The 24,617-nt window shown below is 48.9% G+C and overlaps 1 protein-coding gene across 1 annotated transcript in view; it reads right to left on the reverse strand.

The window, feature by feature from the left end:
• Positions 1-22,332, reverse strand: part of LOC144722023 (ras-specific guanine nucleotide-releasing factor 2-like) — an 85,319-nt gene extending 62,987 nt beyond the window's left edge. Inside the window, exon 1 of the mRNA XM_078600086.1 lies at positions 21,658-22,332. Within this exon, the coding sequence (XP_078456212.1) occupies positions 21,658-21,930 (273 nt within the window). The 5' untranslated portion in view covers positions 21,931-22,332. The remainder of the gene's footprint in view (positions 1-21,657) is intronic.
• Positions 22,333-24,617: the final 2,285 nt, after the last annotated feature.

Raw genomic sequence — 24,617 nt, forward strand, 5'->3', positions numbered from 1 at the left:
CTATCATCACCCTTCTTTGCCATCCCTTCCCCTCCCTGACACTCAAACCCCATCCCTTTTTCCCAATCAGCTAATACTAATGTACAATTTATCATTCGTGTAGATAAGATGCCATGTCAATCATGGTAGTTGTATGAACATACTTCACCTTTCTGGGTCAGTGCGGGTTGGTAAACGAAGACCGCCTCAGATGGCTCCATACCTGTCAACCCCTTATCAGTGCCTAACTTATTACAGACTAATTCAGATCTTATAGGTCACTTATCTCAACGTTCATCCTACAAAGTCCCATCATAAGGGATAAACACAAACAAATAGACAAAAACATGTTCCTGCGCCCGTATTGAAGCGGCTGTAACGCCGTATAGACCTGAAAACTCAATTTCCCTGCACAAATACGGGTGAACCGTGTGTGGGTTGACACGGTGTGTGTCTCTCACCCACGTGACGTGAGCTACGGCCAGGCTGGGTGGGTGGGGAAGGGTAGTCGACCACAGCTCGCAGCGTTCACAGCAACACCACCACTCCACACTCCTCCCCCAACGTGAAGCATAACGATGATACTAAAGCGTCGAGAAGACCTCCCCCCACCCCCCCCCCCCATTAAATAAGTGTAATGCACGCATGCGTTGTGGTTATAACGTCTTCTGCTTTCACACTTGACCGAGAGTAAAAGAAATCACGCGCGCGAGATTGCACACGGAAAGAGCCGCAGCAATCGTCGTCGTCTCTTTTCACGTTTCACTCGGCGCAGACTCCCTCCGGCTTCATTGGAACGGTGGTTTTAAATTGATGCAGTTTTTCAGAGGTTTATTTTATTTTAAATTATGATTCAGTATTATAGACAAAAAAAAGCAAGATACGTAATAACGTTCCATTAAAGTGTCCATACCCTTTAAGTCTAATGAGCGTACACTGATACCATCAAATTATGTCAGTGATGTTCGGCGAAACGATATTAATGGTGATCCATTTATAGACGCCCCACTCTAGCATTTTTAATGATGGGCAGACACGATAGAGAAAACAGCATTTTATATAAATGCCTCTACGTGGCTCCCACCGATCTCAATGCACTTATTAAAGGTTTTAACACGCTCCTCTCTAACACGTGGAGCCATCAATTTCACGATATTCGTTCATCTATTGAGACGAAAGCATGTGTGGCAATTAGACATCGATGTGGTATCTATAAATGGACCATTCTGTACGGCAACATAAATGCATTTCATATATTATTCTTAATGATTATTACTGGATTATGTTGTTAGTGTACCTTTGTACACTAGGAAATTGAACGAGATTTCTCAACAAATTCCACTTGTTTATTTGTGTAAAACCAAATAAAATAAATTTCAACTTAAAAAAAAAATTACAACCCTCGAGTCAGCTTTATTTTCAAACACTTTGCTTAAACTGTTTACATTAAATATATGTATATTATCGAATGTAAAATAAACAGCTGGTGGATATTCACACGTCAAATTCATACTCACAAACGGTCATCGGGAATACTTAAACACTAACCCGAATGCATAGAGCAGTCATGATAAGAACGTGTAAGTTTAAATTCGCGCTTTTGCATACATCATGTTTAATTTTGGCAGTCTCAGCCTCACGTTATTTTATTACGCTGCTGCGCCATTTTATCTATCTGTGAAACCCTGGTATACAGTGTATGTGTCCCAGAGGCTCTATTTTACATTTATATAAAAGCACTAGAATACAATAGCATTGCATAACACATTAATGCTCAGGATCCTCGCTCTCGTTTTGAAGTACTTTTGAGTTTATGAATTGGTGCAGTCAAAGGCAAGAAGAACCCCATGGGAACGCTATGGACTTCTTAGTGAAAAGGGTAATTTCCAAGTCGAACATTTTTAGACCAAGGGCCTACGTCACAAATTTAACATCAATTCAGCTTAACCTGATCACTAGTGGTCTTAACATAGTATTTGCTAACCTGTGGTGGCAGCAGATAGTGAGACCAGTGGGTTGTTTTACTCATTCGGAAAACATTAGGCAATCTAAGATTAACTCCACGAGTTTGAGGTGAGGCACAGTCATATAAAATTGGAACTTTATGTAAGTGAAAATCTGTGCCACTTTTAACTATTTGGTGAACAGTTATTCTCTACTTTAGTTTAACTCGTAGGATTTTGCGACCAATATCATCCATAATGCAGGTTTTTGGGGATAGATTGCGTAAATATGACTGTGTCGTTAAATCCGCCACCACCCGACACAGCCAATTAGTAAGATTTGTCACATAAACAGAACATACCAATTCGTTACTAGTGTAGTGGTGATACGCGCTGGGTGTATATGTCGTGTGCCAGCGCGTATGTACGGGTGTGTGTGTGGTGACGCGCGCTGACGGGGAGGAGCAGGCGTCAGTGCGCGGGTGGGGGTAGTGCTGCTGATTGGCTGTGTGCCGGTGACGCGCCCAGAGGGAGTGATCGGGTAGCAGCGCGGTGTGATTGGTCGGGGAGTGGAAACACGCGCTGAGCGGAACCGGATCGTAGGGATAGCGCGTGGGGATTGGGTAACTGAGGAGCGGTGCCGACGTTGAGGTCCGCATCCGCTCCGTCTCCCGGGAAGAAGGGGTATATAAGGTGATGCACAGAGGAGCAGGGGAGAAGTGGAACCATCTAAGAATGAAGACGAAGGTGCAGAGATAGAGCCCGGAGAGGAGAGTAATGGAGAGTAGAGGAGAGTAAGGTATAAGTGTGTAGCCAGCGAGAGAGAACGGTCTACACGAGCTGAGTAATGTATAGTGTGTAGCCAGCGAGAGAGAACGGTCTACACGAGCTGAGTAATGTATAGTGTGTAGCCAGCGAGAGAGAACGGTCTACACGAGCTGAGTAATGTATAGTGTGTAGCCAGCGAGAGAGAACGGTCTACACGAGCTGAGTAATGTATAGTGTGTAGCCAGCGAGAGAGAACGGTCTACACGAGCTGAGTAATGTATAGTGTGTAGCCAGCGAGAGAGAACGGTCTACACGAGCTGAGTAATGTATAGTGTGTAGCCAGCGAGAGAGAACGGTCTACACGAGCCGAGTATGCATACGGTGTAGCCAGCGAGAGAGGAAGGTCTACACGAGCCGAGTATGCATACGGTGTAGCCAGAGAGAGAGATGCAAAGTCTACACGAGGCGAGTGGAGAGTGTAGCAGAGGCGCAGAGTCTACACGAGGCGAGAGAGGAGTGTAGCCGAGGCGCGGAGTCTACACGAGGCACAGAGAGCCGGCAGCACAGAATCCAGAGTCAAGAGAAGCGCATTGTGAAGAAGAGAGGCCACGCGTTGTATTGTTACAAGTCAAGATTTAATAAAAGAAGTGTGTTCCCGTCAAGGAGTTTCCTGCCGTCATTTTCCAATACTTCATCTGGCGTCAGAAGTGAAACGGGCTTCCAAGTATGGAGACGAGGAAGACCCGTAGGACCCACGGGATTGACCGCGAGGAAGACCTGGACGACTCGGGGCCGCTGGTGGCGGGGGGTGAGGAAGAGGACTTGCCCACGCTGCAGGGTCCGTCGACGGCGCCGGCCGAGCGACCGGGGACAGACGCCGGGCTTCGTGAGGCGCACTCCCGACTGGCGGAGCTGCTGCTCGCCGCCGCGTCCATCTTGGCGGAGATCAGCTCGTCGGGAGGAGCGGGGACGGTGGGGGACATTTTACAAGGTCGCCCCGCAGTTTCCCGCCAAAACGAATGGGGGATTCCCGCCATTGCGCCTGGGCCTACTTTTGGCGGGAACGGCGAGCGCCACGTGGTGGTGGGTTCCCAAGCGCGCGCATCGACGTCATCAGCGCGCGAGGGGGTCCGCCATCTTACGTCTGCTGCTGGAGCCGCCATCTTAGACACCGACGGACAGGCGGAGAGGAACCACGAGGCGGATGACTTCATTTTTCAGCAGCGCCTGCCCACGTTGTCAGCCTTCAAGGCGGAAGGCGGAGACTGGGGCCAATTTCAGCGAAGGTTTTTGGCGCATCAAGAGATGTCAGCGTGGTCCGATGCTACGGCGCTGCGGGCATTGCCCGCCATGCTGGACGACGATGCGCTCGCGGCCTTCAGGGCTGCACGGAAGTCGGACCGCTCCACGCTGAAGGATGCGCTGGGTTTGTTGGCCAGGGTCTACGGGCCTCCCTCTACGTGCCGCCATCAGTTCTACGCAAGACGGAAAGCGGCCACGGAGACCGCGCTGGCCTATCGCACGGCGTTGCTGGCTCTTGCTGATGCTGCGTTCCCTCGGATGGACGAGGAGGGCCAAGACGCGATGGTTTTGGAGCAGCTGCTCAAGTTGGCGCAGGACCTGGGGGTCCCTATCAACACAGCTGACGAGATTGATATTTCTTCTTTGAGAGTCGCCACGAGTATTCAAGCGCACGAGGCCCTGCAACGGAAGCAAGGCGTTGGTTGCAACGCTGCTGTCGTCGCAGCCCCGGGTTTGGTGGTCGCCGAACCCCAAGTCGTCAGCCCACGAGAGGAGGCGTTCGCCACGGGACGACCAGGGGACTGGAGGCCGGGGGCCCGGTCGCCTCTGCGATCGGGCCGAAAGTCGGAGCAACCAAGATCTACTCCGACCCTCGTCACGTGCTATAACTGCGGCCTCCGGGGCCACGTGGCGTCCGGGTGCCGCGCTCCGCGGCAGCGCGCCATGGGAGCTCGGCTGGACGACGACCGAGAGCCCAAGTCATCTCTACAATCCCCGGCAAGTCGCGGCACCTCACACGCTCGGCCTGTTTATTCGGCACACATGGGACGCCGCGTTGCGGCGGAGGAGGGCCGGTTAAGGTTCGGGGATTCGGTTCGGCGAGGGGGGTTCGGCCGGGACCAGGGAGACATTGAATGGGCGGAATTGGGGCATAGAATTGTGGCTGCTTCGGCGGGTTCGTCCGTTGTTACGGGATCTATTGATGGGGTTGAGATTAGGGTGTTAGTGGACACGGGGGCATCGGCAACTATTATATCGGACCTCATTTATAATATTCTTCCGGTCCAATGTCGTCCGCTGCTTCCAGTGGATGTGCCATTTTACGCCGCTAATGGGGGATCGTTGGGCATTATCGGTCAGGTTAGGGCGTCCATTTGCATTGGAGATATCAAATTGTCGGGACCCGTTTTCGTTTCGTCTTCTTTGGCAGTTCCGTGTCTTTTGGGCACTGACTTTTTGGCTAAAATGCCCATTAAAATTCTTATCGATCAACGATGCATTGAACTGCCATCGGGTCGCCGGATTTCATTTTTGACGGGCCCTACTGACATTCGGACGGCGTGCGCTACGATACAAGCGGTGGCGACGCAGACAGTGCAAGTGCCCCCGGGTTCACAGATGTTGATTCCCCTCCGGTTGCGGAAACCATGGGTGAGGGAGGCTTCGGGACAGAGTATGCTTTTGGGTCCTTCTAACAAGGCTGTCGGGGGTCTTGATTTATCGGTGGCTCACACTTTGGTGCGGGCTGACAGGGATCCGTTTGTGATGGTTTTGAACGCGGGGTCGCGACCAGCTGTCATTCCGCAGGGCACCGTGCTGGCTCACGCGGCGCAGGTCCCTGGGGATGATGGGTTGGTTGCGCAGGTGGGCTCGAGCCCCGCGCGGAACGTTGAGCCAAGGGAAGACCTTGAGTGGGTCCATTCGTTATGTGCCGCCTCGGACGATTTGTCGGCGGCGCAGTTGGGTGCGCTGCGCGAGTTGCTCATTGAATTCTCTGATGTATTCAGTAAACATAAGTATGACATTGGGTGCACGGATTTGTTGCACCATCACATTGAAACGGGCGATGCGGCGCCGGTCAGGCTAAATCCCTTCCGACTGAGTCCCGTGGAGAAGGAACATGTTCAGTCGGCTGTTAACGATATGCTAGAAGCCGATATTATTTTGCCCTCCTCTAGCCCGTGGGGAGCGCCTATTGTGCTGGTTAAGAAGCAGGACGGGTCCCTGCGATTCTGCGTTGATTTCCGTCGCCTGAATAAGATCTCTGTGGCTGACGCGTATCCGCTCCCCAGGATGGATGAGTCCCTCGATGCATTGTCTGGTGCGCGATATTTTTCGACTCTTGATTTGTTATCGGGGTTTTGGCAGTTGCCGCTCGACGAAGAGTCGAAACCTAAGACAGCATTTCGGACTCCAGGGGGGCTGTTCCAGTTTAACCGGTTACCCATGGGACTTCACTCCTCTCCAGCGACGTTTCAGCGACTTATGGAGCTGGTTTTGTCGGGCTTGCAGTGGGATACATGCTTGATTTATATGGACGATGTCATTGTTTTCAGTAAAACGTTTGAGGAACACCTCCGGCGATTGAGAGGGGTGTTCTTGCGAATGCGATCGGCTAAGTTGAAATTTAAACCGGCCAAATGTCACCTCCTTCGTAGGTCCGTTAGATACTTGGGTCACATTGTCGATTCTTCGGGGATCTCCACCGATCCCGCGAAGACGGATTGTGTCGGTTCGTGGCCGACACCTACGTCCGTTTCCGACGTGCGTAGTTTCATCGGGTTTGCTTCTTATTATCGGCGGTTCGTTGAGCACTTCGCCACTATTGCAAAACCCTTGCACGCTCTAACGGCGAAGGGAGTGAAGTTCAAATGGGGACCGGAGGAGGAGGCCGCGTTTCGCTCCCTCCGGGACGCCTTGGTGGGTGCCCCACCCTTGTGTTATCCCGATTTTGCCAGTCCCTTTTTGCTGGACACGGATGCTAGCAACACGGGCATTGGGGGGGTGCTATCCCAAGTCGTTGGGGGTGTCGAAAGAGTTGTCGCCTACGGTAGTAGGGTGTTGTCTCCGGCGGAGCAGCGCTACTGTGTCACCCGTCGCGAGCTGCTTGCCATTGTTTTTTTTGTGCAGCAGTTTAGGCCATATCTTTATGGTCGTCACTTTACAGTCAGAACGGACCACGCGGCGCTACAGTATTCATTGAGGGTCGCCCAGCCCTCGGGCCAGTTGTCGCGTTGGTTGGAAGTCCTCCAGGACTATCAGTTTACGACTACGTACCGTAAGGGGTTGCGACACACGAATGCCGATTGCTTGTCGCGGTTGTTGCCTTGTGATGAATGCGCGTGTTTGTCGGGATCGGCGCGCTGTAAACCGACGCTTGCGGGGGAGATGGGGGCACTGGCTGCGACAGCGGGCGCACCGATCGGGGATGATTCCACTGCCTCTCAGGGTCGGGACTCGCTGCTCTCGCTGTCGCTCAGCGAATGGGGCCGCCTCCAGATGGCGGACAGCTCGCTGCTAGCATTGCGCCGCAAGGTTGGGGGTCCCGAGGGGGACCAGGAGCGTACCGGCTCCTATGTACTTGAGCGGGGCGTGTTATTGAAATGGGACAGTTTGTCCCGGCGGAACGCACTCGTGGTGCCTTCCGCTGTGAGGGGGAGGGTTGTCTTGGCGGCACACGAACGCCTCTTGCACTTGGGAGTTAACAAGACGCTTGCCCTGCTTCAGCGTGACTATTACTGGCCGGGAATGGGAAGTGATGTGGTGCATATTCTGAAGGGGTGCGTTGAGTGCGCCAGGCGTAAACCACCGGCCGTGGCAGCTAATCCACCGCTGCAATCTATTCAGGTCTCGCGTACCAACGAGCTCGTTGCACTCGATATTTTGGGGCCCTTCCCAGTCACGCCGAGAGGGAATAAATATTTGTTAGTGGGGGTCGAATACTTTACCCGATGGCCTATGGCGTGGCCTCTCGCTAACCAGTCGGCAGCGGCTGTGACGGATGCCTTCGTCCAGGGCTATGTCCTGGACAAGGGGGCTCCCGAACGCCTGCTGACCGACCAAGGTAAAAATTTTTCGAGTAAATTGTTGCAAGAGGTGTGCGATCTGTTGGGTACCAAGAAGGTGCGTACCTCCCCGTACCACCCGCAGACTGACGGGATGGTGGAGAGACTCCACAAAACCTTGACTTCCATGCTGTGCCAGCAGGTGTGCGAGGCACATGTAGATTGGGACCTGCAGGTCCCGGGAGTCCTTGCCGCGTATAGAATGGCCCCCCATGCAGCTACGGGGTTTTCCCCATTCTATTTGATGTACGGTCGGGAAGCTGACCCGCCAATAGAAACGCAACTTGGCCTGTCCGCTCCACGAACTAATTCTAATTTGGCAGAACATATTAAGTTTAATATTCACAAGCTGACAGAGGCGAGGGAGGCCGCGCGGCTTAATCCGCGGGCTCGCCAAATTGCTAATGAACGGTTGCGGGCACGGAAGGTGTCCATGCACGAATGGAAACCAGGTGACAGGGCCTGGCTGCATTGCCCTCAGGCACCCTTGGCTACGTCGCCTAAATTGTTGAGACCGTGGAGGGGACCCGTGGAGGTCGTGCGCGTTGCACGGCCCCAGTGCGTTCAGATAAAGTGGGGAAAGCGCCGGTGGTACGTTCACCCCTCCCGACTGAAACCGTTCTCGCCTCCATATGGCCTCCCCTTGTGTCGTGATGGCCGGGCGTGTGACGTGACCGGCGACCCAGAGGGGGAAATGTCTCTGCCTGATCCACACGTATTTTCGCCTGATCTGCTCCCAGGTGTCTCGGAACTGACAGCTGCCGATCACCGGCGGCCGGATCTCCGCGGCGGGGCCGGCCCTTTCAGGCCCGTTCCGCGCCGTCTGGAGCAGCCGGAACCGCCGGACGGTCGTCAGTGTCCCGCCCCATACGATGGACCAGCCAGACGGACTCGCGCCAGGTCGTGCTACTTTGCATGACCTGCCTCGTGAGGAGTCGGGGCAGTTGGAGCGCCTCGTCACTGCGTGTAGTCGCAGGGACGTGGGGCGCGTTCGTTTCGAATTTGCTCGTATCGTGTTATTGTTGACTTTTCGGGTTCATTGTCAATCTGTACATAGTTATTCTTGTTGTTGTTGTTGTTGTGTTATGTTACGGGGCACACTCGGGGGGTTACGGGGTTTTTTTTTGTTGGTTGTCGTTTTATCGTCGCGGTTGGTTGTTGTTAGCAGCCGGGTCGGCTGCGAGCTATGTGGGAGGGGGTGATGTAGTGGTGATACGCGCTGGGTGTATATGTCGTGTGCCAGCGCGTATGTACGGGTGTGTGTGTGGTGACGCGCGCTGACGGGGAGGAGCAGGCGTCAGTGCGCGGGTGGGGGTAGTGCTGCTGATTGGCTGTGTGCCGGTGACGCGCCCAGAGGGAGTGATCGGGTAGCAGCGCGGTGTGATTGGTCGGGGAGTGGAAACACGCGCTGAGCGGAACCGGATCGTAGGGATAGCGCGTGGGGATTGGGTAACTGAGGAGCGGTGCCGACGTTGAGGTCCGCATCCGCTCCGTCTCCCGGGAAGAAGGGGTATATAAGGTGATGCACAGAGGAGCAGGGGAGAAGTGGAACCATCTAAGAATGAAGACGAAGGTGCAGAGATAGAGCCCGGAGAGGAGAGTAATGGAGAGTAGAGGAGAGTAAGGTATAAGTGTGTAGCCAGCGAGAGAGAACGGTCTACACGAGCTGAGTAATGTATAGTGTGTAGCCAGCGAGAGAGAACGGTCTACACGAGCTGAGTAATGTATAGTGTGTAGCCAGCGAGAGAGAACGGTCTACACGAGCTGAGTAATGTATAGTGTGTAGCCAGCGAGAGAGAACGGTCTACACGAGCTGAGTAATGTATAGTGTGTAGCCAGCGAGAGAGAACGGTCTACACGAGCTGAGTAATGTATAGTGTGTAGCCAGCGAGAGAGAACGGTCTACACGAGCTGAGTAATGTATAGTGTGTAGCCAGCGAGAGAGAACGGTCTACACGAGCCGAGTATGCATACGGTGTAGCCAGCGAGAGAGGAAGGTCTACACGAGCCGAGTATGCATACGGTGTAGCCAGAGAGAGAGATGCAAAGTCTACACGAGGCGAGTGGAGAGTGTAGCAGAGGCGCAGAGTCTACACGAGGCGAGAGAGGAGTGTAGCCGAGGCGCGGAGTCTACACGAGGCACAGAGAGCCGGCAGCACAGAATCCAGAGTCAAGAGAAGCGCATTGTGAAGAAGAGAGGCCACGCGTTGTATTGTTACAAGTCAAGATTTAATAAAAGAAGTGTGTTCCCGTCAAGGAGTTTCCTGCCGTCATTTTCCAATACTTCACTAGTGTTGAGTAGTTCCGACGGACGTACTCGGAGACGGAGGTGAGTTAGGGGCTTCCGCCCAGGGTTTATTAACACATATCACTACTTCACAGGGTATACAACTCCCAGGGGCTAGGGGTCATACTCTGAGTCCGGTCCCAGCCGGCTAGCTCCGGTCTCTCTCTCTCGTGTCGGATCGTGGAGTCTGCCGACTCCACCGACCGGAGAGAGAAGCACCTCTATGGCTACCACCGGCTTCTCCCCAGACTCCCTATTGGATCCCTCTCACTATCCCTGGTTCCCTCTTCACCCTGTTTACTATCCCCGTTCCTCCAGTGACCCCGCTTACGTCACGGGGTCTCCGTTAAATACCCTAGGAGGCGTGACGTCACGTGCACTGCCCAGCGCGTGCGACCCCACGTCCCGTGATGTCACCGCACCGGACAGCGCACGCGACGCCACCACTCTCCTCTACTCCTCTACACTAGTACAGCACACTGATGCGTTGGAGAGCAAATCCACATAATTTACAATCTGAGTACGATGTTTCGCCAGTAATTTCAAACTAGCATAATCATACTGCTAGCATCATTCTCTACTTTAAACTGCCCCGTGCACATTCATTGCTGAACCAGCATGCACACCGACATTCGTCAGGACCATAATATCTTGTTTATTCAAGTCCACTCGAACTGAATGGGCCCCCTTTGCTGTGCCACATTATGCTGCCCGTCAACCACCGAGACACCGCTGTGCTACGGTGAGATGGAACAAATAAACAAACAGCAACCCTGACATCCAATTCACGAATACCTGAACCCGCTCACAATAACGCCGGCCACTGTGAGGAACAGCGGCAAATATCCGCGCAGCTGGCACCGGGACCCATTACCCAGATGGACGGAGCCGGGTGATGCAAGCAACATAAATAACCGGCGCTTCGTCACCGACTCAACGGCAGAGGTCTCTGGCTTCGACACCCCCCCCGTCTCACCCCGTTGGGGACAGTGGACGGCACTGAACCGAATCCAAGCGGGAAACACGGCTGATGCGGCCACCAGCTTCACGAGTGGAAAATGAGCGATGACCTCCCCCCCCCCCCTTCCCACGATTGTGGCCACGAGTCACAGACCGTGGAACGGATCGCATCGACCCGACCCGCTCTGCTGGCGAGAGGCGCCTCATTTTCTCCGCTTTGCATCTTTGGGAGTCATTGTGTGGATCGCCAAACTGGACATCCCTTTATACTCTTTTCCCGGCATGCATTAGAATAAGAAGACTTGTGTGGGTTAGCAAGACGGACATCGGGGTTGGGTGCCAACACTTCACTAAGGATGCGATTGAGAAGAGAGACAGGATATTGTGTATTGCAATGTTGCCTTGCAGTGTTCACAGCAACTCTTATGAGGCGCATTTGCTTACTGGCAGTGTACAATGAGGGGCAGACAGGTTTCCCTTCTCAGTTATTTGCAATCTAATATTGTGTGTTGCAACCAGTCCAGGATTTGCTTGTCTTGCACCAATGCTGCTGATAAGATGCACTCCTAGAAGGCCATCCAACCAATGGGTTGTGTATACAGACGTGCACGAGTGGCATTATTTATTTGAATATTCTACCAAATTTTTCCAAGCCTTTCGGAAATCAGGCATATCTCCTTTTGTTTGCTTTTTTTATTGAGCATGTAAGGGTTTTACTGAGATACAAGCCACCTCGATTTAGTCAACAGCAAGTCACTTTGTACAATTACTTTTTAGATAGTTTTTCAGTCTGTTAGTTTAGAAAAATCATGAAGCAGAGTGTAGTTTCTGCTTGATTAAAAGGTTATCGAGATACGACTGTATTTGAAACATTTATTAACCGAGTTGTGCCGTAAAATTGAGTATATGTACTGCCGCAGTAAGTACAAGTTGCGCTGTAAGATACGAATATATTCTAACACTTAGATTGTTTTCCTTTCTCTGTTTGACAATCTACTGTAATTAAAGTCGATCGCGACGATTCTAACCCGCTCCCACATTGCCCATTTCTCTCAACTTGAGAGAATCAGAGGTAATGGTTATTTCATGGTCAGCTAGAAGATGAATCCACCTATTTCCTCCCGATGTCTTAGTTTATCACTGTCGTTTCCTTCCCCACCGTCTACCCCCCCCCCCCTACTCTCTCCCGTCTTTGATGATAGAACGTCGCCTAAAACGGCTGACTACACTCTAAAGATGAAATGCGCTGTAAGGCATTTTGCAATATAATTTCAGACACACACACAAGCATAATCACATGTTTCACAATAAATTGCATTCAATTACTGATATATCATGTCTCAATTGACGACTACATTAACATTAAAACCTTTTCCTCACATTAAGCATTGTGCTGCTTGTAAATATATCTAAATTTTTTTGTCACAAAGTCATGTATTATTCAAAAGCAGGAGAAATGAATGGAGTGCCAGCATATATAACATTTACCATTATTTTCAGCCTCTCACCCAATGATAATTAAACTATCTTGGCATTTAAGACTGAAAAATGTGCGGATTAGCACTGAACGCAGCTCCAGTCTCGTACAATATAAAAAGCACCCCAAATGAACAGGCAGCAGGAGAGAAATATTAGGAGGGGCAGCGAATGGGTGTGCAACAATACATCGATTAATATCGATTCTAAGACTCGATTCATGCATCAAAGCACGTGTGCAGGTTGTATTACTTATTTGTGTATGATATATGTAATAGGTTCACATGACCTCCTCCAGCCAATAGTGCCTGCCGAATATATAATGTTAAACTTTTGTTTATATATTGCGTTTAAAATAGGCCCTGAATTGTGACAATTTATTCACTTTCAATGGGGGCGGGGAGGGGGTGGGACTGATTATACACCTATCAGCAGCGTTCAGCTTGTTTGCAAAACAAGTGGCGAAAAATTGTAAGAACAAAAGTGATTTTGTTGTTGTCAACAGTGACTACGAGTGGATGAACCCACCCCATCAATCGTGATAACGATCACAATGAAGACCGATTAAAGACCAAAAGTATCACGGACTGTGATGGGATTAAATGAACGCGTCTGAATGAAGGTGCAGACAAATATAATTTAGAAAGGTTATTAGAGACAGCGACGAGGGAGATTAAAATGTATAATTGCCTATATGTGAATATATTAAAAAAATTACTGAGATCACTGATTGATTGACCTCTTAATATTAGGGGTGGGGGTGGAGGGGGGCGAGGGTGATAATTAACACTGCCTAGCAACAACAATTATGAGCTTGCGTGAGGAATAATATCAGTGGTCTGCCAAAGTAAGACGTTGCACTGCACGCGTATTGGCTATACTATACGAATTAGTTCAATACGGCTGCACGTCAGATCACGGCAATATTTCCCATGCACTTTTGGAACACTGGTGAACGTCTTCACTTCTCTATGCCTTTGGTCACTCATTGCTCTGTTTATTTTATCGGGTTCACATGTGTGCAGGGTGCGCCAAGACAGCTGTACAATCTCATGTCATCGCGTCATTTTCTGGGAGAGTGGAGGGAAAATGTTTGAAGGAAAGTTCAAAGCCCAACATGGTTTTGGGAGAAAAAAAAATGAAATAAAGGACAAGTGTGGAAAGTGCGTTGAAACACACAAGCATTCCAGCAAATACACTCTGCAGGTTTCGACTTGCCCAAACACTCGAGTGTTACATTGGTCCATGCCGATATGGGTTGCGCTACAATGGTACACTCTTAGTTGTTACAGGAAAAAAAAATACCACATTGCAAAGAAGTGTCGCCTACATTGCAGCTGGGAAGGGAGGGGGGGGCGCAGTGGTTCACGCACTCCGCTGTGAATCTGACGACCTGCTTTAGAATTTGGGCCATGGCTAACGCCAGTTCCGAAGTCATATCTGAGTCTGTCCTGGACTCCCACATCACCAACCCGCCCTGAACATGCAGCATGGTGAAGTATATTCTTGGGCTTTTTCGGTAAAGTCACGTAGGTAAAAAAATGCAATTAATAAAAGTTAAATAAAATAAAAATAATATGTTAAAAAAATGTATTCTTTTATTAATTTACATTTTTTACCTACGTGACTTTACCGAAAAACCCCAAAAATATGAATCCTTGCAGTCACGAAAGCTTCAAATCTAGAAGCATGGTGAAGCATGGTCAAATAATCCCCCGAACCGACACAGCACCTGGAGGCCTTCATGCATACAGCAGTGCATTGACATTGTTGTTGTTGTTGTTGTTTTCAATCAAAGCTACGACATCGCAAGTGCCAGATTAAGCTAGTGCGGGGCCTGTAGCATATGTTATAAAAGGGCCCTAAATAAAAAAAAAACCCACGTAAATATTAAACCATGCGGGTACATTTTAACGGTGTGAAATACAAGATGGGACAGCAAGTCGTTGGCGCTTGACACAATTCCTTAATCTCAGCCTCTGCTGCACTGTGGTTGCTTCACATCAGGAACCGAGGTGAATGTGGGACATCGTGCTGAGCAACGCGCGGAGCAACCTGTCAACACATCTGCGAGATATACGGCACAAGCGCTCGAGCCGACGCAGCAGCTGTGTACCCTTGCCGTTTGTGTTTCATCTTCATTCCTTGCCAATTCCTCAAGAGATATAATTCGAATACAGCCCGGTTATTTATTGAGTAGATACGCCTGGACCCATCCACGTGTCTATGCACCCTACTTTTACAATTTGGCCAAACTGTGGCTTTGCCAATGTTCACCACAGCGGTGGGTTGAGAATTGTCTTCATTAAATATTGCATATCAAAGTACAAAAGTTACAACTAGCAGCAGTAGCCTATCCTATTTTAAAAAAAAACAATAGCTGAGCGCTATAACTAGCAATCCAAAACTTTCCAAGTAGACTATTCAACTCGGCCCTTTCTTAAGAGCATTCCCACAGCATGAGGTCATGTTTGGCACATGCAACTCAAGAAAGTGATGCTCTATGTTGCGTGGACACGTCTACCAGTCAAGGGTATAAAGAAAATAGACGGGGATTTTACGATGCTTTAGAGAGCGTGTTCTCGTGTGCCTATGAGTTGTTGATAAAATAAATAAGCAGGGATGTATCTCTGTCAACTTTAACAAAAAGTGTTTCTACACAACCCGTGAGCTGCACGGCCTTCTGGGAGTGCGTAATTGCGGCGGCATTGTCGAAGACAAGCAAACTCTTCATGGGTTTCGACATACAGTGTCTCATCAGCCAGCCATGCTTGAATACGCGTATGCGTGAATATGAATAGTGCATTCTAAAGTAACCCACTTCACCGCAAACCGTGCTCGGATGCCATCTCAGCTTTACGAAAATTATCACATTCAAATAATGTTTTACGTCAGGGGTGTAATTTTCATTAAGACTTCGGAATATTAATATTGAAAGAAAATTAATGTTACTGGCTTATGGAAACAAAGTAAGCCTAATGGAATACGCACGCTGATGTATGCAACGAAAGTGGTGTACATTGCATTGAGGTTCTACATCATGTATTGATGTTCGTAATCTCTCTTAGAGGGGCATGATTGTACATTTAAAATCAGTTTATCTCTGACTCCCCCCCCCCCCACTTCGTATGAAATGCCTTTAAGGTATCGTTCAGTACTTTTATGTGCACAGAGCAATATTTATTAGACTAACGTTGGAAACAATATTTGCCTGGGGTCTTGTTAAATTCGTGCAGAAAATGTCTGCCAGCGCGTATATCGTTACGCATTTCTGGCACGGCATTATTTATTCATGGCTGTAACAATGGTTTGTAAAACATGTTCAATGTCAAACATCGACGAACGTTACACGCAATACTACTGAAAGACATTTTCGCACGCATAATGTCACGGACTGGCTACAAGCTGTAAATCCGATTGAAATCTCCACTCCCCCAACGGACACTGCATGTTTCTAAAAAAAACACTAATATATTAGTTTTCATGTTGGGAAAAAAACCCACACACGCAACTTTTTGTGCATCCAGTAGAAACATGTCACTGATTTTTCATGTTCATAGCTAACCGTAGGATAAAAAAATGTGCATTCTTTAAGTTGCACTTGGAAATGCTGCACGCAGCTGCAAGGCTTGCCGAGCCCGTATTACAGCTGCCTCGAGATCTCAAACGGCATTGTCTCCTTGCGCTGACCTCGAATTCACCCTTTAATATGTGGAGCTGCGTGAGATTTAATACATTTCACATACCATCGACCTGCCTACCAGTGCTTGCAGCTTTTATATCTACAGCATAAATAATTACTAAGCACTGTAATAATAGCATCAACAAATCTTGCATTCTCTTTGATTTTAATAATTAGGAGTGCTGTGCATACATGTAATGCAATGGAAATGAATTCAGCACTGTCTATGCGTAGGTGGAAGCTACGTCAAAATGCTGAACATACTGCAGGCACAGCTTGCCTCTTCATCCCACTGCTCCAAGCAACAGGTGCATGCCCAGGTGTGATGCTGCTGCTTAGCCAGGAGATACAAAAAAACAAGCAGCCCACACGTCCCCTCCAAGCCAGACAGCCAGCAAAACTTGTAATCATATATAGAGCTTCTGTCTCTTTTCACCTCTCTTGCCTTCTCTGTACTGTATGTCCCAATTAACGTCGCTTTCTCGCTTTGTCCGTTTCTCTCTTCCTCTGCCCCCTCTTTCTATCTCTCCTCTATACATTCCTCTCCTCCCTCCACTGCATCCCACCCACTTACCCCCCCCCTATCTCTGTCCCTGTTTCTCTCTCTCTCTCACCTCTTACCCTCGATCTCCTTATTCCCGCCTCTCCCTTTACTGTCTCAATCTTCTTAGGTTATTTCGGTAAAGTCACGTGTATCTTGGTGATATCTGTCTGCTTATATGTCTGTCTATAGTTTTTCTGGTTAGAATTTTTTGTTGCTATTTCATTTACCTGATGACGATTGCTTGTGTTGCAATCGAAACGTCGTGATTTTTATTTTTTATTTTATTTTACTTTCATTAATTTTAATTTTTAACCTACGTGACTTTACCGAAAAAACCTAAGAATATGAATCCTTGCAGTCACGAAAGCTTCAAATCTAGAATTGTCTCAATCTCTCTTGCTTCTCCCAAATCCTCCCTCCCACTGCTTGTCGGATTCTCTCGCTCTCCTCTTTCCGTTTTGCTCTCTCTCTCTCTCTTTCCTCTCCGTTTCACGACCCTTTCACTCTCCCTGCCCCTGCCCCTCTCCTCTCCGTTCCTCTCCATCTCTTCCTCGCTCCTCGATCTATCTCTACCTCCCTCCCTCTGCCTCTGTTCTCTATCTCTGCTCCTCTATCTCCTTATTCTAATCTCCATCCTCTCTCCTCTGAAGCTGCCCCCCCTCTCCAGCAGAGGAGGAGGGCGTGGATGTGCAGGGGGTGCCTTGCCAGGCAAAGGGGCATCAGAGCCCGGACTGACGAACGCATCAGACACTGGCTTTGGGGCGGTGGCGATGTTGTGCGGATGGCGTGCAGTGATTGTGGTGTAATATCGTTGAGGACTCTTGGACGCCGGGGTTGGAGGCACACGTATTTATTCCGCGTCAGTTGGCACAATCACGGACATACAACACTGGAGGGGGTATCGGCCCCCTCACCCGGCTAGCTGGGGATACACTTGCTAGCTATGCCTAACCTACCTCCTAGTCCTCCACTAACGGGCTAGGAGAGGCTATCTGGCCCGACACTGGTAAGTCGGGCTTACGGTACCCGGAGTCCCAGACCAGCTCTGGTAAGAGCACCGGCTCTGGCTCTCGGGACCACGCCGCTGGCTCGGTCCTGTGCGGCCCTGATAAGGGCGGCGATCCAGGGGAGTCCAGGGCTCTATCTGGACGATCTTCGGTCTTCACTGGTTTAGCTTAACATATCTCCCCGAGCCCTCCGGCTCATCCCCTTTTATACCAAACCCCCCGCTGAGGGGTGGGGCCCCGGGGGATCCCAGCTCCGAGTCAGCCCCCCAGGCTGCCCGATGCGGACGTCGCTGGGAGCACCTGCCCGTGCACCGACATAGCCACGCCCACTGTGTTTCTTTCCCATCTGATCCCATTGTATACAGCCCCTCCATAACACCCCTACAGTGGTGCTGACGCTGCAAGTCGCGGTGCGGCGTGTGGGCCGGTGCTTGGTTTTTTTGTTGCCATAAAGGCTGGTATTTTTGTTGCCATAAAGGCTGGTATTCTGATACATTGGAAATACTCCAGCGCAATTGCCGCTGGAGGTAATACAATTATAAAAGTCAAAGTCTCTCTCCTCTGTCGCGTTTGCCGAGGATACACGGCCGGGATGGAGGGAGGAAGGGTGGTTAAGAGGCATGACGTCAGCGCGCACGAATCCGACTCAACGCTGTGGGATGCGAGCAATGTCATCACGCAGATGTGCGAGGTGACATCAGCACGTGGCACATGCACTTAAACTATAAACTTTTTGGTTTTAATTTCACCAGGTAAGACCCACTTTTGAGCTATGTAGCTTTTTTTTCAGAAGCGGCCTGTCCACACATGATAGCTCGACGAAGTGGCTCATCACGTGGACATTTAGAGCAGCCAGATACTCTAAACGCGTGATGTTGATTTTAAACATGGAGGGGAAACCCTGAGGACCCTGAGAAAAATCCACACGACCACGGGGAGAGAGAGAGAGACCATGCAAACTCCTAATATACAGGCGTCAGGTTTGGGATCGAACCCACAACCTCCTGAATACCAGGGGAGACAGTTAACATCTCGCCACCGCGGCGCCCCACTTGGGAGTGCGACATCTAAAGAATCTAGGCAAGAATCCAGCCATACGACGTTTGTTCGATTATAATATGATTTGCTGCTCTGCAGGAAGGCCGACTAATTCCACATCAGTCGTAGAGGGTTGTTTGACCTTACTTCACCGTGCTGACAGCGCAGATAGGTTGTCGGTGGGTGGTGGCTGAGGGTGGTGCATGGGTGTTGGGGGAGGGGCAGACTGTTTCAAATATCACTGGCACAGATGTTACCCATGACCGGGAATCAAACTCAGGTCACCAGTTCACTACACAGCAACACTGTGCTAACCACCACACCATTGACTGTGTGACCCCCTTCTTGTGTCGTCAATGAACCATTGAAATCGAAACCACACGTGGTTAGCAAAAGTTCAGTGGCACCAATTTCTTTGCAAGGCCAACACAAAGAGAATAAAACAAAAATATACACGTGAATGAATGCAATCACCTTTTCAATAGGTTGGAGTTGTGTTCACATTGGTGCTTGCACTGTGCTACTAACTCGCAGCGTCCTGAGTTCAATTCTCAACCATGGTTAACATCAGTGGCAAGTGTTATCTTACACCAGTGCTGGATATTTCCCTAATTAAACCACACTTTCAAAATCATGGAAGATACAGATGCCTAATGATAAAGTAGAAAAAAAAACCTTTCAACACCAAATCACTATCATATAAGTCTGCACTGCCCCAATTATGCATTTGAATGCGGTGGGTGCGTTTATCAGCAATTAAACAACTCTCAAAGCAATCGGATGGCTAAATCACTAGGAAAATTATTATCTACAAGTTACTCTTAAAGCCATACGAAATCACCATCACTAACCAGCAGAAGGAAGACCTTTAAAATAACCCCATGCGGATGGGGAGGCAGCAGGGTCATCATTTATTTTCATTGCTCAGCACTTTCAAATACCATCTATGTGCTAGAGATCTATTGAAAGACCACAACTAATAGTTGGGAAATATTGTACGGACAAGTGAAATACCTAGTGTGTGCGCATGGATTAACACTCTCTCCAAGCTGGGTCGGTCTAGAGTCAACAAGAAGTGCATATTGAGTCAACAATGCACTATTTTAAAAACATGGTCAACTTACATAACTATTTACAGTATTTTAATAATTCGCCTTGATGTGAGGTAATTAAGCATAATAAATACATTTGTGATATTGAGCACATCGACATTAATGTGCACATGTTCTCTTTATAACTTTTTTTGGTATTCTGAGATCTATATCCCAAGTACTATACATTATAGATGCACAATTATTGCAAGTTAAATACGTTTCAGTAGAACTGCCAAAGTGTAAATCTTCAGTTTGGCACCACACAGAGAGAGAGAACCCCCATTGTGCATTTCTCTCAGCTCTACATCATTTGCTGGCTTGTTTAAAAGTGCTTGCAATCCCCAGGTCCTTTGCACCTGAGCGCGTTCATCATCACTTACATCAACTTTATGTACATCAGGTGAGAGCTAATTTACGCGAACAAAGGTAAATGTTTTCAGGTGATGCCTGGGAGACAAACTCACATGCAAACAAGTCGAAACAACATCACGCAACTCAAAACAAATCCACTGAATATTTACCAACAGTTAAAATGCAAATTGTATCTGTACATGATAATTGGTTCTTTACCCTTCTATCTGGCAACAAAACTGACACCTTTTTACAAGGAGTCATGTTTGAATAGACCGCAATACCTGCAGTCATAAAACAAACAAAAGAACATAACTCTGATAATGTGCACTGTCCTTGAAGTTGATTGGTCCACACTGTGTGGACCAATCTGATAATGTGCACTGTCCTTGAAGTTGATTGGTCCACACTGTGTGGACCAATCAACTTCAAGGACAGTGCACATTATCAGAGTTATGTTCTTTTGTTTGTTTTATGACTGCAGGTATTGCGGTCTATTCAAACATGACTCCTTGTAAAAAGGTGTCAGTTTTGTTGCCAGATAGAAGGGTAAAGAACCAATTATCATATTTTTACTGGCAAATGAGGTTCCCATAGTGTATCTGTACATCGTATGAAGTTTAAATCACTTACATTCAAATGTGATGCGTGTTTCATCTGTGTATGGGGTATATTGCAAAATTGCTTAAATCACAGAGACCAACTAGCGAATCAAACTGCATATCGAAAAAAGGACTTTGCAGTAGTACAATTAAATATAAGCAGAACTCCATTCCGTGTCTCCACATATGAATAAAATGATGTTTTAGTCCATCGACCTATGGGCTTTCCAGACCAACATTATCCAACAGTATTTGTTAAAGCAAACAAACTCTGGCCTGGTAGTTTATGTGTTTTGTGTAACTCTAAAGATGATGACAGAACCCCAATTAAAACTTGCATACAGGCACGGATCATGCCCTGGTACTTAAAATCTTTGTTTACAGAACATTACAGGTGTACACATCGTATAGGAGACGTTCGACTGTGTTCCGAGCCTGAATCAAGAAGGCCAGAACGGTGCATCAGGTTTCAAGTCGACCAAACTCAGGTGTTCATCTTTCTTAACTGCTAAACCGTCATCGTATATCGTTTTTTTTTCATAAAAAAACATCACGTTCAATACTTGATAGCCTTATTTTTTTCCGGACGGATTTTTAGGGCATTCCATTTTTACTACCATTATTATGTATTAATCGACACTGGGCGAAGATTGTGATGATGATGATACCGATTGAAAATTTCTTCAGAACTGATTTGTCGTGTTTTATTTGTTGTCCTCGCCCCACCCCCGGGCACCTCCTCCGATGAGCACGGTTGGCCACGTACGGTTAGAACGAAGTTCAACACACACACACAAACACACCGATAATACAATTCGATGATGCTCGCCCTCACTCACCTGCTTCTCCGGGAGGTCACGGGAGCCGCCGGGCTTGGGGGAGGACACCCGCTCGCACGCGCAGCCCTCGAGCAGATGGACAGCCGAGGGACGCGCGTTCGCCTCGCTCTCGAACGAGAAGAGGAGGTTTTCGTACAGGGCCATCCAGCGCAGGTGCCACCTGCTCGTCTCGGCGCTGCGCTTGCGCACGTAGCCCACCTTGCACGCGTCCCGCCGGGCACGCAGAGCCAAGTGCAGGCAGTGCGACTCGTTGAAGCGCAGTCCCTTCTGCATTCTCGCTGCTGCCTCACTCTGCCTACAATTCCTGCTCGGTCTGGGCTGCTGAGATTGAGAGGCACCCACCGACCAACGAAGGTGGTGGGACCCGGTTGGCTCGAACAACCACCACCACCACCACTACCTCCTCCCTTCTCCTCCCTCCTTCACATCCACTGCCAGCGCCTCTTCCACTCCCCCGCGCGCGTGCGTGTGTGCGCGCGCGCGCGTGTGGCGCTCACGCACGATGCTTTGGACACAACGACGATCGAAGATGAGGCAGCCAGGACCTGTTGCAGTGGGGAGCCGAAGGACCGTGTGCCGTGTAATTGGTGAGAGTGCAAGAAGCTATCAATCCGATCTCCTCCCCCTCGTGGCCGTCATTTCCGAATAGAAGACTCCGTTGTCTCTCGAAGCGAACGTTTCTATTATACGCGCGCGCGCGCGTACACGCGTTCAAGCCACTACACAAAGAGTGTTGCTGCGATAAATGTGAAGCTCCCGTTGGATGGGGTCGTGTTCCGCTTTGGCAACTGCGAGTGACCCTTCGCACAGACGCGCACGTGCGCCACACGCGCACTCGTGCCGAGGATTTGGGATTTACTCCATTAAGCCGAATTCCATCGCCCCCCCCCCCGCGTCCCTAACTCTGCCCATGATACGCCTCCCCAACTCCTCCCAATCGCGTGCGTTTAGTTCTCCAGTATACAACAACAGCGACGACGTGGCGACTGCAGTCCACAACAGAGTGCCCTCCCAGCTGCGTTGAGTTCCCTCGACTCACAGAGAGATGCGCACGTGGCCGCAAATATTGATAGGTATGTCACTAACTGCTACTATTATTACTCCTGCTACTACACCATGGAACTGCACGCAGTGAAGTGTATACAGGGTATTGGCTAATCATGGGCAAATAGTGGGGAATAACTAACAGCAATATCTGCACACGCGCTCCAAAGAAGGGAATCGGACCAATAATATTAATGCATTTTCTGCAATAACAAGATTACACTTTTACATCCCAACGTACGTTCAAAATCCATGTATCTCTGCCAATAAAGATGATAATTTTAGTTGTTAAAGATTGGCAGTTTTGTTCTGCTTGCTGTGCTGTTTTATTTGTTGCCGAAGCAGCAAGCCCTGGTAGCGTTTCTCAGGCACTGTATGTAATGCTGCTCACTCTTGCCAGCCACTCCATGGTTCGCTGGAGTTGAAAGCGCATTTAGGTGCAGGAGACCCTTTGAGTTCCCTGCCCCCACACCTCCCAAGGGGGCACATTAGGGTTGATATATTTTGACGAGGATCAGCGGCAGTAATCCGGCCTGACCCAGCAAGCTGGGAAGCTTGTTTGCTTTCCAGCCTCCCCCCTCTGTTCGCGACCATCTGGTGGCAATGAGACTGATGATGATGTGAGGACAGGAAAACGCACGAACTTATCTTGAATATTTTGCTCGTGCTGTTGCACACTAAAGAATATGCGGGGACATTCTGATGCGCGCGGTGCCGCAGACTACACGCAATTATGTCAAAGCAATTAAATATGAATACCGAATAAATGTGTTACGCTCCAGGATGGCGTTGCTTAATAAAAGCAACTTTTATTTTCCGAGTGTTTATGATGCAAAAAAATAAAATGGGATTTTATTTGCGCGTGTGACTATGTCGTGTTTAACTTTTTCCGTTTTATTGGTTTCAATTAACGAACACATTTTGTGACATTGTCGTTAGTTTTGTATAATGTGACAAAACAAGTTGTTGCAAGAGCGCTTATTAAATGATAGCATCACAAGCAAACTAATCAACTAAGAATGGTACTCATAATACAGTTTTTTGGGGGTTAGATGGCGTAGATATATACATGTGTCGTTAAACCCGCCACCACCCGACACAGCCAATTAGTAAGGTGCGTCACGAAAACAGAATGGTACTGTTATACAAGTCGATATAAAGCAATGTCGATAGTTGAATGTTGATGTTCTTGCAGGCCTTCGTCATGACAACATAACGATAGAGATCATATAGCAGGATTTACACGGGATACATTTTACAGGCACTCACGGCTGTCATATGCAACATTACACGTGCCTCAACATTCCACACTTGCTGCAATGTTCTTGCGCCACCCATTCAATTCATACAATTTCCAAAAAAAAAACATATCTTACCAAATATTCAAGCACCTTACCTGGAGGGTCATGCTTGGGATTCTGTGCCAGTGTTTGTACTAGAGCCGCAGTGTCAGTTGCACGGTGAACAGTTTTTGAGCGATATTGAACATACTTGCCATTACCAAACACCAGCACATTAAGTGTGGTCGGTGGAGCAGCGTAGAGATGGCTACTGTTCTTTGGTGAATTAGTCAGGGGCTGCCCAGGGCTTCCAGTGCCCCTTCTGATGATGTATATATGAATGCTACTCGTCCTGGGGACTGGAAGCCAGTGTGTAATATCAATTCAGGCCCCCACAACCCATGCTGTCAAATGGCTGTGTTATGGAGCCTCATTTACAAGGGGGGGCAGATCGCTTGAAGGCCAACGCCTCTGCAAACATGCCAATGGTGGACCGTATTCCAGCGTGCATGCCCGCGGCTATACTCAGACGTGTTACCACTAAAGTGCAACAAAACATGCAGCCAGCCCATCCCTTGTGTGAGGTTAATTAAAACAGCCTGCTTTTTTTCATTTACCTGCTATCTTTGTTGTTGA

The sequence above is a fragment of the Lampetra planeri genome, chromosome 13 (assembly GCF_965212315.1).
Source record: "Lampetra planeri chromosome 13, kcLamPlan1.2.h2, whole genome shotgun sequence".
Lineage (NCBI taxonomy): Eukaryota > Metazoa > Chordata > Hyperoartia > Petromyzontiformes > Petromyzontidae > Lampetra > Lampetra planeri.